General features: G+C 39.4%; 1 protein-coding gene across 1 annotated transcript in view; it reads right to left on the bottom strand.

Moving 5' to 3' along the window:
- LOC121945662 (thrombospondin type-1 domain-containing protein 7A) overlaps positions 1-15,203 on the bottom strand; it is a 224,008-nt gene that overhangs the window by 107,324 nt on the left and 101,481 nt on the right. The window contains exons 8-9 of the mRNA XM_042489960.1: positions 10,450-10,644; positions 4,926-5,157 (exon numbers count right to left, since the gene is read on the bottom strand). Of these exons, the coding sequence (XP_042345894.1) occupies positions 4,926-5,157; positions 10,450-10,644 (427 nt within the window). The remainder of the gene's footprint in view (positions 1-4,925; positions 5,158-10,449; positions 10,645-15,203) is intronic.

The raw sequence follows: 15,203 nt of genomic DNA on the forward strand, positions 1-15,203 counted from the left end.
ATCACCGCAGTCTGCTGGATGCTGTCATTTCATTTTCAAAGCCGTTCCCCCGTCGACATATTAAATAAGTTTTTATTTGTTTGTCGTTTTAGACCGACGCTCATGCATGTTAAGTACAGATGATTTGGCCTCTTCCAGCTCTGGTAATTGTCTCATGTTGCTTTGAAACTTTGCTTATCAAAGTGATTGCCAGACCTCTGTCATAGCTGACAAATACGGCTAATTGCCAATCAACCTAATTCGACCCATCTTGGTGGCGGCGTTTGTCATTGCGAGTTAAAGAGTCAAAGTCATTTCCCCATGAGGTGTTCAAATTATTTTATGTTCCCCCATGGGTGTGTGAGTGTGTGTGGTAGTTCTGGGCTTCAACTAAAACTTTTTATATGTACACAGCTAAAATAAACAAGCAATGTTGCACTCACTGAGAGCTTCCTTCTATCAGAATACAACGAAAGTCTACATGCTGGCTTACAGCCTGGTACTGGACCCCTGCCAGGGACAGCGGCCTGAGGAAAATCCACCTCAAGACTTTGAATAGCATCTTTGAAGGCGTACAACTGTCAGAGTACACACAAAAAGGACATAATAATGGACGGTGAGGCACGGCCGGGGTTGCGTACAGGCAGAGGCTTCAGCACCACGGACAGCACCGCTGGTTCATGAAGGTGAAGAGAAGCCTCGCAGTCATCGAAGAGACTCCTGTTTGACGGCACTCACTGTTTCTATCAGTCATCCTACGAAGGACGACTGAGGCTGTTTTTCTGGTGTCAAAATCATGGTGCAACATCTTTTTTTAAGCTGTGGTTTGGTTTATTTCTGATAACATTCCTTGACAAGAAAAGTGCTCGCAGTGAGATTGCGGATTTCGGTCAGGCGGCCACACAAGCTGATCATGGTGACACCAGACACCTGACCTACGGTTAACCCCTGTCGCCTTAGCTCACTCAGACAAACAATCAGCATGCTGCCTTAACAAACAGTGGCGTGTAATAAGCTTTACAGAACTTTTGGGATCATGTGTTATACGGCTTTTGACCATCATGCCACCAAGCTTGCATAGTCCTGTTTTCTTCAGCTAAGAAATATCTATGTTGTTCTTCCGAGGATCTTGAGTTATTAATAGACACTTTGATTTTGTCCCATTTAGATAATTGTAATTCCCTCTACGTCTCAGTCAAGCTGCTCTAAATGGTCTACAACTGGTTCAAAACGCAGCTGCAAGACTATCGAAGAGCCGTCGGTCCCACATAGCACCTGTTCTTGCATCCCTCCATTGGCTTTCAGAAATTCAGAATAAACTACATGATTCTGTAAATAATATACAAAGCTGTTAATAATATGCACAGCACTGCACAACAGTCCCCCGCTCTAACTTTAAAACAAAAAGTGATCGCTGGAACAATCTTCCCCACTCTATCAGATTTTCTGAGTCCTTTGATTGCTTTAAACGTCTACTAAAGACTCACCTTTAACTACGATCTTTTGCTACAGTGAACACTGATGTCTGGTTGTCAAAGAACAAAAATACTAAGTTGAACAGACGACATGATGAGCCAATGTTACAAAGCTGAAGTCGGCCATAACGTTAGCGGCTATTAGATAAGTTAAACTAACGCCACTTTGCAAAGTTTACCACAAGGTGACGTTGTATGCGGTGTTGCCAACATAATGTATGAGGTGTCACACATAGAATGATACAAAGGGACACACACACATTTAAAAGATGCCAAAAGAATACCCCAAAACAATGTATTGCAAAAAGTTGTCAGCTTGTCTCGTCATGAATTTTTATTCCAGCAACACTTTACTAACAAGACCGTAGCTATGCACATGGGCATCTGGATATTACTTTAAGATAGACGTGATAAACCTATCCTTTAATTCTGCAGTTCTCACTTCATATAATGATTGATAAAGCAGGTATTTGTCCGACTCTTTGTGTTGTTTGGTCTAACAGACTTTATTCTGAATTCTGTTGCCACATTGATCTCAGAGTTTCTGATTGATCCACTACAAGCAAAACAAATGCAAAAACAAACCCAGTAACATACAAAAATATTAAAGACGTCTGGTGGTAAATGCAAGTCAAGTCAAAATTAAATGCTACACAGGTTGAAAATGTCAAACGCCTCCTGGCATATTTTAAGTAAAGTGTGTGACCTTCATTACCCAAAACCTCAGACCGGCTCAGCGGAGGTCAATAACAATAAGCACCTGCTGAGAGGGTGAGAAGGTGCCTGATGGGAGTCCACTTTAGTAAAATATCATTAGCGGTGCTGTTACATGTTGTTCTTTTGCCCTTATTACAAATGATTATATAAAGTTATTGACAAGCGTAAAAAACAAAAGATAATGGAGGCAAATCGACTGAAACCTCTCTTTGTCAGTTACTCAATGCCATTACCCTTGACGCCTCCGCCCTGCTACTCTCCGACCCGCTGGGCTTGTGTTTGTCTCCTGCTCGGTGTGGATTTAAAAATGAAACACATGCGATAAAGAACATCCTGGACTTCGACCTCTCCTCTGCAGCCTGATAAGCGCAGCTGTCTGGGTCAGCTGCTCAAACAGCCACCGCTGAAACCGGACATCAATCTTCATTTTATCACGTGGTGCTCTCTATGAATCGCATTCGCCTCGTACACAACACGCTCCGACCCCTTTGAATAATTTATGTTCCCATCCTCTCCCTGCTGATAACCACGCTTGGGAGGTGTAAGACAGGAAGAGGAAAAATCCATTAGTCTTTAACTAAAGTGAGAAACTAGAGCAGGGATGCTCAACATGCTTTGCCTGGGGGCCACTTTTGCAAAATGACATGAAGGTCAGGGGCCAGTCGCAGCAGCCTCATACATGTTTCTGTGTTACATTTTAGCACATTTCTAGGATTCTTTGATTTTAGGACGTTTCTAGGATTTTAGGACATTAGGAGCGTAGCTAGGACCTCTGTCAGTTGGTGACGGGGAATCCTCAGCTGGCACTTTTTTTTATAAACAAGCTCTATTTTGAGCTGTTTCATGGACTCTGGCACCTACCTGATGTACAAAAAATGTCTAGGATTTTAGGAAGTTTCCAAGATTTGAGGAGATTTGGGGATTTAAGGACATGTCATGGATTAAGATTTTAAGACATTTTTAGGATTTCAGCACCTTCTAGGTTTTAGGACGTTTCTGAGATTCAGGGCATGTCTCAGATTTTAGGATGTTTTAGGATTTAAGGACTTTTGTAGGTTTTTGGGACGTCTTCTAAGATTTGAGCAGTTTTCTAGGTTTTTGAGACATTTCTGTACTATTAGGATGTTTCTAGGATTTTAGGAAATTTCTAGCATTTTAGCACAATTCTCTGATTTTAGGGTGTTTTGTAAGATTTTAGGTTTAATTTTAGGACATTTGAAGGATCTTAGCACATTTCTAGAATTTAAGGACATTTCTAGGACTTTAGGATGTAAGGGGCTTAGCTATGTCCTCTCTCAGGTGGGTCCACTGTCACTTTTTTGATAAACAAACTCTAATTTATTGCTGTTTTATGCACTCTAGCACCTTATGCATACTAAAAATACAAAAACAATTCCCAGCGCAAATCACCTTATTTCAGCTGTTAATTAGAAAATGGTTGGTGGGCCACCCGGCACCTTATCGGGGGCTAGATTTAGCCCACGGGGCCATAAGTTGAATATTACTGAACTTAAGAAATTCAACACAGTAGGGGTCCTTTTTTGTGAACTTTTTTTGGGACGACTAAATCAATCCTCTTTGGGTTTCTTTTCCACAAATTTGGACATAAGCAGATCTCCTCCGTTATCTTCTGTTGTCGAGTGAATCAGTGAAGCATAACTGACACCAGGCGAGAGCCGAACTGTCTGGCAGACGTTAACTCGACGGCACATTTTGAATCCGCCTCATGCAGCGTGGTCTTCAGAGCTAACCACAAACATCTCGTCTCTCATCTGCCTCATGATTAAATTGCCTTAAAGTATCAATCCCATTTAATTACTGTCATTATCATCAATGAGAAATTACCAGCGCCCAAAACGGCAGGGTTAATTAGCCTTTCAGGGACGGAGAGATTATTTATTTATCTGTGGACGCCTGCGAAGGGAAGATATGAATTGGGAGTTAACTTCACGTAGAGTCTGCTCGGCTCTGACTCACTTTACTCTCCTGCTGTCACTTTCCTTCCCAACACTGCCGTCTCTCTCATCTGTCTCTCACCCCCGACTCTTCTTTCGTGTGTTTTTTAATCTAGTTTGTTTCTCAATGTCACACAAACATCATGGTACATCTTCATGTTCCATTCATTCTCAGCATGGACAGTTTACCACTGATGTGCTGTCAAATCAACAAACACAGATTCCTAAACATCTTGTCTTCTCCCTAACAGATGCTCACACATCACTGTCTGACCTCGCAATATGAGAAAGGCTTTTTTTGTTTTAAATGTATGCTTGAAGTGTGATTATAACCTTTTTCTGTGATCACAATCCAAAACAAAGGAGGTTCTTCAGCAAATGATTTCACACATCAAAACACAACCAAAGCTCTCTATTCTCCCAACGGCAGCTGGAGATTTCACTGATTAGTTTCTTCTTAGGTGAAGGTGTCCAAATCAGTGAAATCAGCTGTTGTAGAGATTTGTTTGAAACTAAAACGTGCCTCTTCTTGGATCTCAATGGCACATGATTGTGAATTACAGCTCAAAGCCAGCAGATTTGAGCTCTGAGGAGTGAGCAGTTTTCTTCTCAACTCAGTTCTCAGGGAGCTGATTTCACAGTTATAAACACCTACAAACCAGCGAAGCAAGAAATAACCACTACATCTAAATAAGACTGTTGCAGCAGTGTGTCATTGAGGGAACACGACCGAAACCAGCGGCTAGAAAAGCCAACAGGAAAAGCAAAACAAAGGTAAAAAATAAAAAAAGAGCCTTACTTTTTGGGCGGCACTTGTCCCACGTTGACCCGGACGCAGATGACCTTTCGAGTCTGCATTCCCATGGAGCAGGGACCCTGACGGTCACCGCTGGACGTGTTGGGGGTCAAGGCAGACGGGTCTTCGGTGCAAGGGCCCCAAGGTCCGGTCTGCCAGTGGTAGACCGTGCAGGCGTGTTCGTTACAGTTCCGTACCTCCTGGAGGGCGCTGCTGTTTGGACACAAGGCGCCACCTGAGAAATGTCAAAACAACAGAGAGGGTGAAAAATGTAAAGTGTGAGGAGTTTTGGGAAGAGTTAAAGCTGCACCAATTAATATTTCTAATTTTTGAAATCAATTAGATGAGAAGGTGTTATGTGAAAGGAGTGAAACGACAAACTTTCAGAGATTTTCACCTGACAAGTTCTCCCTTTACTCTATAGATCATTTTAGCCTCTTTCAGCTAATTGTTTTGGTTTTACAGTTGCAGTAATACTATTTGAGTTCAGCTCTGATCAGCATCGTACACATCAAACCTACTTTTTATAACCTGTTCAGCAAACAGCAGACAAAGTAAGCGACCAGCCGGTGAACATAGTGAAGCATTTAGCAGCTGAAGAACCAGATATTTCCCCTAAAGGAAGTGCAGCGGTTTCAGATACTTATGTGTAGTCAGAGTGTTACATATAGTAGGTCAGCGCACTCCCAGTTTGTAGGTACAGATGGTGCGTGTACCCCACAGCTCAGCATTACCATGCTGTATAGTGGGGTTAATATCAAAACTTTTTTTTCTTTAGAAAACTTAATTTTGTGATTTTCAAGTTTTTGAACAGATGTACACAGTACACAAACAACCATAGAACCGAGCAAAAGTAATAATAATAAGATCCCCTCCAACCCCACCAAGGTTCAGGGACAAAAAGAAACAAAACAAAACAACAAAAAAAAATACAAGACTAGACAGAGTCTTCCTACCATAATTCCATGTGTTGACTATGATTTTTTGAGCAATATAACAGCAAACACAGATATCTGTTTAAAAAAATGCAGTTCAAACCAGATGAACAAAATATTCAATAAAAAAGGGAAAGCCTTGCATAAATCTATGAAAGGGCTTCAGGCCAGAACAAAATAAATTTGTGGTTTTGCCTTTATTGTATCAGAGCTTTTCTAAAGGCAAAAAGGAAAGCACCTTCCTCAGCCGCTGCAAAAAATGATGGCAAAAACTTCTGAATCTTTTATTTCAGCCTATGAAAAATGGGAGACATAGTATTGGGTTAATGTTTCCAACCCAATCACATATATTTACTATTAGTTTAATTAAAAACAGCAAAGCCACATTTTCATGTTTTGAAACAACCTAATAACCATAAGGACTTTCACCCTAAAATATATTAAGCAAAAGGATGTGGGAATTGTTAACCCATCAGCTTTCTTTTGCCTTCCCAAGAATTTAAACCTTTGAAACGATGAGCTAATTCCTTTAATTTCTTTCAAATACATGGGAAAAATGGTAATAAGCAACTTTACATGAAATGTCTGACAAATTGCAAAAACAAATTCTTTAAGGCGACAAGGAAATTACTTTAAAAATCAGCCATTTTTTTCCCAAATAACTATAACTATTATAATTATCGCAAATTATTGTTATTTATATACATTATTTGTTATAATTTTATTTTAGCACGCTTTCAGTATATATCACATTTTGGTTCTTTTACCTTTATTTTTATTTTGTTTGTATAATTTGGGGTAATTTTTTTGTAACTTTATACTAATTTCTTGCTAATTTTTTGGTTATTATTTTGGCCAGCTTTTCGTGTTTTAAAAAGAAGCACATTTCAGGTTTCAAGTGGTTAAATAAAACTTTCCAAGTGGGCTATAAATGAGCGAGTGTCGAGGTTTAAAGCCTTGAGATGTGAGAGTTGGTTTCCCTGAGGCTACACACTGCGGCTCACGTTGACTGATTCATCTGAAGCTGCTACATTTCATGAGTCTGTGATAAAGGCTCAACACAACCAAATGCTCATGCTGTTATCTTACTTTTGATTTTATCACTCGCATAGTCATTGCTTCATGTTAAATGTCCCTGTGTTTTATAAACATTTTATTGCAATCGATCCTCTTTTTGCGCTGCCCCATGTCTTTGGGGTATTGGTGCTCGTTTTGAAGGTGCAGGCAACACTTAATCAAAACCCCAATTCCCAGAAACCTCGGCTATTTACTCTTTGGAGAAACTTTGGAGGGAGAGCTGGACTTTTGTGATTTTAATATTCTCAAGATGCTGCAAAGAAATCAATGTAAACTCCTGAAAGCACAAGTCTGAATAACCTTCCCCATAAAAAAATGTTTTTTTCTCTCTGTTTTACTGAGAATCCTACAGCAAGTTGCCACGAAAATAGTCAGTCTGTGTATTTTATCTTTGACAAATGTTTATGCCATTAATTTTGTTCTGCAGTAACGCAGGCTATCTTACATTTCGTGCCACTGAGTTGGACTTCAAGGGGAAACCTGAACTCAGTAATTAACTGTCACATTTACCAGTAAAAAATGAAAAAATAAAGAAACAGAGGTGCAAAGAGGTGCGGTGCATTTCTATTATAAATTAGTTTATTGTAGTGTATATAGTTTTTACATTATTTTGTATTTATTTGATCTAAATGGTATTTTTGTGATATTTTTGTCCTTTTTAGCATTCAGTCACAGTTCTTCCTTATTTATTTTTGCTTATCTGTGGATATTGCAAGAATCAAAAATCCATCACATAAATAAAGGTATGTTCAAATATATACATTTCTAAGATTTTAGGTGTTTCTCAGATTTTACATTTCTAGGATTTTAGGACATCCATTCACATACTGTATGACAGAGCTCCTTGCATGCAGGCATTTGGGTTTTCTGGTTACGATTTATTCTTGCGACTGGAGTTGTTGACTCCAGCTGAAAGTCAGAGGTCAAACTTTCAGTGCAATATTTTGTTGAGTACAACTTCCATCTACTGCTGTCCCCGTTCCCTCTTTTTGAGCCTGTCTGTCTCCCTCACATTTCTCTTGTGAGTCGACAGTCAGTCAGTCAGTCAGTCAGTTGTTTTGTCGATGGAGCCCTCTCCGCTTTAGAGTAACTGCCGACACTTAGGGCTTTCAGCAAAGATTGAGAGGCATTGCGGGGACTGTGAGTCCTCCACACCTGTATTTCGCTGCAGGAGTTGACAGAGAGCCAGCTCCATAATGAGCGGCGGTGTACACACAGTTGGGCCTGAATCACACACTGCCAACTCAGACAAATCTCAACCTAATGGTTAGTGAGCATGACTACCGCTCTGCTGACTGCGCCGTGCCAGCTTAGCCGACTAACAACAACGGCGATGTCAGACCCAACACGAGCATGACATGGTGCCTCAAATGAGCTGCTGCTCAACAATGACCTAGAAAAGCTGGACGGTGGTGGACATGTGAAGCTGCTGACAGTAAACAAACAAATCCAGCATGTGTGACTTTTTCATGTTTGCAGGATAAATTACAGCACGGATACTCAGCCTGATTTGCTCGGGGCCTTTTGCAAACTGACAGCCGGCCAGTCACGGCAGCCACATACATGCTTCGAGGAATTAAGGAAGTTTCTAGGATTTGGGGACATTTCTGTAAAACTTCTCACATTTCGGGATATTTCTAGAATTTTAGGACATTTCCAGGAGTTGCGGAACTTTCCAAGGTTTTACAACATTTGTTGGATTTTAGGATATTTCTGGGATTTTAGGACATTTCTGGGATTCTAAGATGTTTCAAGGGTTTTCAGACATTTCTAGTATCTTTGGGGAGAATCTAGGATTTTAGGACATATCTAAGATTTTAGGATATTTGAGGGATTTTGAGATGTTTCTTGGATTTTATGACATTGCTAGGATTTTAGGCCATTTCCCAGATTTTGGGCCGTTTCTCTGATTTTAGGATGATTCTCTGATTTTAGGGTGTTTCCAGAATTTTAGGACATTTCTAATAATAATAATAGTCATAATAATATCTTAGATTTATATAACGCCATTCATGATACCCAAGGCCACTTAGGATTTCTAGGAATTTAGGAAATGTCTAGAATTTTAGGACATTAGGGGCTTAGCTAGGATCTCTGTCAGAGTGTACTGGGGATCATCCTGGCATTTTTTTCCACAAAAACAATTCCTAGTGTGAATCACATTATGTTTATTGTGAATTAGAAAGTGAATGGGTGGGCAGCCAGCAGCCTATCAGGAGCCAGACTCGTCCCATGGGCTGCAAGTTGAGCATTATTGAATTACAGTTTGCTGTCTCATTCACAAAGAGCTGGTGCATTCCACTTAGCATGCATCTTCATATCATTCAGCTGAGGCTGTTAGGGGCACTTGGGTTTCATAAAGCCCCATAATAATCACCGTACATTAAATGTAAGCAGTTATGCTAAACAGGTCATTAATTAGGCGTATTGATGTATTAATTAACACTTAATTCTATGCCAACATATTGGTGGTTGCTTATAAAAACCAGCCCTCTATCTTTGAGTACTTCCCGTAGTTTCAACATCTTTTTGCTCCTCATTAATATGCAACACAGGAGCTGCAAAATCTGCTAAGGAGCTCAAAATCTAATCAGATAATCTACTCTGCAGGGGGAACCTGCGTTGGAGAGACAAAGCCTCTTTCAGGTATTGTTCTTGAGTATGTGTGTGAGTGTGTGGCACAGAAATGTGTGTCAGGGTATAATTTGATATGATTTCCTTTGTGTTTCTAAAGCTACTACAAGTACAGCTACTTCATTTCTAGTCTAACGTCAAAGTTTTACCAAAAAGTTCTGGAAACTTTGGCACCCGAGAAAGACCTTTGATGAATACAGACACAAAATATGTTAATGTGACAGGTGAGATATGCAAAACATAAGGAAATACTACTACTACACAATCAAGTTATTTCACACATGGCCAACAAGCCCTGGCTGTTTTACGACCGGCTGAAAAAACTCTAAATCAACTATAAATCACCCTAAAGCTGTTATGATAATGTAGTTTTTAAAACTCAAAACAAGCTCTCATTTCTCTATGTGTAGACACACAGCTAGAGGTTTAAAACAGCTACCAGCAAACTCTAATTACAACTGTTACCCTCCATCACTGTGATCCACGCCACAACCATCGCAGTGACTGTGAGGAAAACACACAGATAAGACACAGAGAAATGTTTGGAGACATGACAAAAAGGAAAGGCAGAAAGACAAGCGGACGCACACGGAGATTTAAAGCAGAGAGAACAAGCATACGCAGAGAAAATGATCTTAAAAACAGATAAAAAAGTAAGTGTCAGCCGAGGAGACAGACCAACAGAAATAATCGCTGGCACAGATAAGCAGACTGTTTGAGATAAGGACAAATGCACATGCAGACAAGTGTGAAATCCAGACATTCAGTGAGTGACAGCAAAGGACGACTTGAAAGGCCATGACTAAGCCAATATCCAAACCTCATCTGCATACATTTCCATACACAACGGCGAAGAGGAGACGTCTGCAGGTGAGACTCACCTTCCCCGGCGTTGTAGGCCAGAATGGAGCGCGTCCTCATCTGCTTCCCCTCGATGGTCTTGCTGGAGCAGGTCTGAGAGCAGGTGGACCAGGGTGTCCAGTCGCTGAGCACACAGTCCCTGGAGCAAGGCACCTCGCAGGGGACGGGCTCTGGAGCCGGAGAAGATGTGCAGAGACTCCTGTCCACCTCGTCTCCTGGGGAAAAAAAAAAAAAAAAACATGATCAAATTTGTGAGGAAGAGAATGAGGACAGAAACTGCATTTCAATGTAAATTACACCCATACTGCCAGTTTACACTAAAAGGAAGGTAAGATGATATTCAGACTGCATCTAGAGACAGGTTTCCATTAACCCTAAAATTGCATTAATTAAAACTGCAAATATAAAATACATCTTTTGAAAACATGTAAAGTCCGAAAAAAAAAAAAAAAATCCTGCAATGAAAACACTTTCTTGGCTTTTCATGGTCACATGATGCTCTGGCTATGTGCTTGTTAGTAGGAGCTCTATCGGATATGATGCAGCAGGACAAGAGGAGTTATTGCATTGAATGACTCCTCAAATTTGAGCAGATCATCCGGAAGTTTTGAATCCACAATTCTTCTTTGAAATCGTGGACTATCACCAACCAGAAATCCCTCATACGTGGTCACTCCCACGTATAAGGGCCTTGCCTTTCCATTACAGCCCGGAGAACACGCCTACATCGCCTTTAGTTGAAAATAATGATGGCTATTGTGGTGACTGCAGTAGAAATAAACCTGCTAATGTTTTGAACATCCATCACCATGCTGTGTTATCGCCAGAGGAGAAGTGTCATAACATCACTCAGTGCAAACACAGTCATCTTGTAATTGTGTTTTATCGACATTTTGAAAATAAAGCTTACGTTTTTTGCAAATCTGTAAAGGAAGCCCGCCTTATGATTCACTGGTTGTTTGCACGCAGCTTTTAACATGGAGGTAACAGCATGAACAGTGCTAGCAAGAGCAACTGTGCTTACAGAGTTAGAGGTGTTGAACAGATAGGGAGAGGAGGGTGGCGGCTATGCTGCTACAATGATGCCGTCCTGATATCAACTGCCACATGAGCGGCAGCCATTAGGTAGCCCTGTGTTTTTCATAAGGGGATATGTGTGCCCCTAAGGGTAAACAGATGAGTATGGGTATTTATAATTCATTATGAGCGCCATCAGTCAACCTGCAGTTTATAACTAGTCAAGAGCATCCATAGGACCCACTTAAAAATCCTCATGACGCATCTATAATGTTTTATGACTGCTGATAAAGTACATCAGCAAGCACTATGTGTTCATGAGTGTAGTCATAAAGCATTTTGAATGTATTATAATTCACTATGAATGCCTTTATAAGACATTATAGATGCAGTCTTCGTAGATTTGTATCAGTATGTAAGGATAGAGCGCTGTAACCTGCTAGAACACAACTGGAGCATAAAAACATTTTTACCTTTTTAGGTAGATTTTTGTACCTTGATTTCTTAGCATGTATTCTTTGAATATAGAAGTGATGTTAAAAAGAGATTAGAGCACTTATCTAATGGTAATGAAGTAATATTATGGTCATGTTAAATACTAATGGGGTTATGTCAATATTGACTAGACAGTTTCAGGCAGTCATCACTTGTAATCACCCAAAAAAGATGATAAAACTGGAGCATAAAATGTAGGAGAAAGCCAGCTTTTGTTCACATGTCTCATATAAAGGCTGTCAGGTAATAACTCTGAGCTTTGGTTTTGGTTTTCTGAGCCTAACATATTCTACTGAAAGTCAAAACAGATGGTTTTGCATTTCCTGAACTTGATTTATTGGTTATTTATTTGAAAATTCCAGACGTGTTTCCAGGTAAACTTTGTTACACAGAAACTACCATCTGTTTTTGTCCGAAAATGACTCTGGACGAAAAATATCTAAAAGTTTTATGAAGAAAGCCAAAACAGGTGGTTTTGTTCGTGCATTTGATTAATGGTTATTATAAATTCCATATGTGTATGTGTTTACGACCAAATGTTGTACCTGAGAAACAACCATCTGTGCTCCCAGGTATTATACTGCAGTATTTTCAAATGACTCCTCAAGGTATTACACAAGAGAATAGGAGTAATTTAATAAATGAAGGTGGAGGATTAAAATTTCAGGCAATTACTAATGGTCGTATCAGGAAATTGTCTTGTGATAAAGGTTTTGCATTAATATTAGCTAATTATTTTAACCCATGATGTGAAAGAATTAACCTTAGGTTACCTTTTTATTAAAAAAATGAAGCCCTAATATTATCAAGATGTCCTCATAAGTATTATTTCTATAATTACAACAGTAATCCTCATTATCAACCTTGTTTTTGTGTCTGAACTGCTATCATATCCACATGAAGGGCCACCTTTTCTTATTATTAAATTAGTTTATTGAGCCAAATTAAATTCAGGGGTCTTTCTGTGCATTGTCTTCCTTGGTACATTTGTCATTGGATTAAAACCAAAACCAAAAAAACTCTACAGAATAAAAATATATTAAGGTGCTTAAGATAAAAATTGAGCCTAATGAAGCACTGAGTGAAACACGCTGCTTTTACTTGCCAGTGACGGATACACAGGGTAGTAATCTGGGCAATGAGAATAAACTTGAGTGCTCAAAGAGTCATTGCAGAAATTAGATTATCACCCTCGAACCACACTTCAGCGCAGAGATGGTCGGAGCAGCTGGGAAAATAAACAGCTGTGTGTCCTAATTGATGGCACAATGTCAAGCACACGGCCCATCTCGAATTGTAAAGACGTGCTTGTTTTCTTAAGACGCCTGTTCTTGGGGAGGATGTTTTCTGCACTGGCACAAGTATCAGCTTGGCATTCTTTGATCGACTCATGCGGCTGGTTTAGAAGGAAATGTGCCGTCATGAGGTGAAGATCTGAAACACATGGTTAAAAGCAAAATACAAACTGTTTCCTAAACAGCAACAAGAGAGTACCAGTGATTTGACTTTCTTTTGACACTATTTGATACAAAGCAATCTTGAATCAGGACTTTGCAAACATGAGATGGACTGTGGAGTTTATTAACATCTCAATAAAAGATTTATAGGTAACATTAATATAATGTAATAAGTCATAAAGTCAGACAGTTACTTCTGGCTGTGCACTGGAATCTCTGTGTTGAATCCCAATCACCAAAGATGCTGCAGTTGCAATTGCATCGTGCGTTTCTGCAAACCCAAGATACGTTACATTTGCATATTATTATGCTGTGAATATGTTGGACTCTGTCACAACAACACTGTGGTTAATGTGTGTTATGTTTTGGCACAAATACCACTTGAGTATAATAAGGAGGAGGTCATGTTTTTGGCTTAAAATCCCCAGCTTTGGTGACACAATCCATGCTATAAAAGCAGTGATGTTTGTAAAAAAACAAATGCTTTTTGTGCCACTGTCCGTGCAAATGACCAGTGGTCTGCAGCTCGACAGGTGTCTTGTGGTGAGACTTCACCCAGCAGCCGCTCCACCTCCTGACGACAGAGTCAGCACATATACTGCATCACTAAAAAATGTAATGGTTTGCAGAGAGGTACAATGCCAACATTTGTTTTACAGGCAACAGGGCTAAAATGCATGCACAGCTCTGAACAGACGACATAAATGAGACTTGGATTAAACTGCACGAGTTGTGTGAGAATCTATAAAAAGATGTTTTGCTGCTGTTAAACGCAGGCCCCACATGACTGCGATTCATCAAGAATTTCCTTTGTTTTTGGATTCTTTGTTCTCCATGGAAGCATGCAAGAAAAACAAAGATTTCCTCACAAAGTAGGATGGAGTGAGAAACTGATATTAACCCTTTAGAACCTGGATTGACATCAGTTTTGATGTGCTTCACTCACGCATTTCACAGGCACGTAAACCTCAGGGACCTGAGGAAATTTGGTTTGATTTCTTTTGATAACATGCAGAAAAAGGCAACGAGCAATTTAGCAAGAACTGTTTGACATTAGCAGTGGGAAGATTATTATAATATTATTATTATTTATTATTTATTTTTTTTAAAAAAAGGGAAAATGTCCAGAAAATGTTATTTTTAATTCTTATAATTACATATTTACATTGTGTTACATAAAAAATACTTTAGCATTTTCTTGTTTGTTTTATTTTCTTGCTTATTTTTATGTAATTTCCTCTAACTTTTTACAAATTTCTTGCTAATTTTTTGGGGCTATTTCTTAATAAATTGCTCATGAACTTCCTCGTATTGTGCTTGAAAGAAATCAAGCTATTTTTTTCAGATTTTAAATAATTAATCATAATTTGTGAAGTACTCCTCTAAGTTGCTTTTGCAGCTTGAAATCCAAACTTAAAAAAGTAAAACCTTGATTAAAAATAAATTAATCAGAACTCTATCAATGAACCTATAAAGCATCAAACGTCTAAACTAAACACCACAGACGACAGCACTGTGACCACTGACCTGTCCGATATTCCTGGATTTACATAAACTCAGCTTCAGCACAGAAATAATTCAAAACATTTCACTTGCGTTTTCCATATTGACATGACAGTTGATTATGACCCCTTTTTATGGATTATCTGCGTATTATATATTCATATTGATGCACTCCTGACTCCGGCCAATCTCCATTCTGAAGTGGCATCAAACATGGAAAAAGCAAACTCACATGGGATTCCCACATTTTTACACTATTGTTCATGTTTTATTAATGAGCTCCCAGCATCAGCCGTAAGTGG

The sequence above is a fragment of the Plectropomus leopardus genome, chromosome 7 (genome assembly GCF_008729295.1).
Source record: "Plectropomus leopardus isolate mb chromosome 7, YSFRI_Pleo_2.0, whole genome shotgun sequence".
In the NCBI taxonomy this organism is placed as follows: domain Eukaryota; kingdom Metazoa; phylum Chordata; class Actinopteri; order Perciformes; family Serranidae; genus Plectropomus; species Plectropomus leopardus.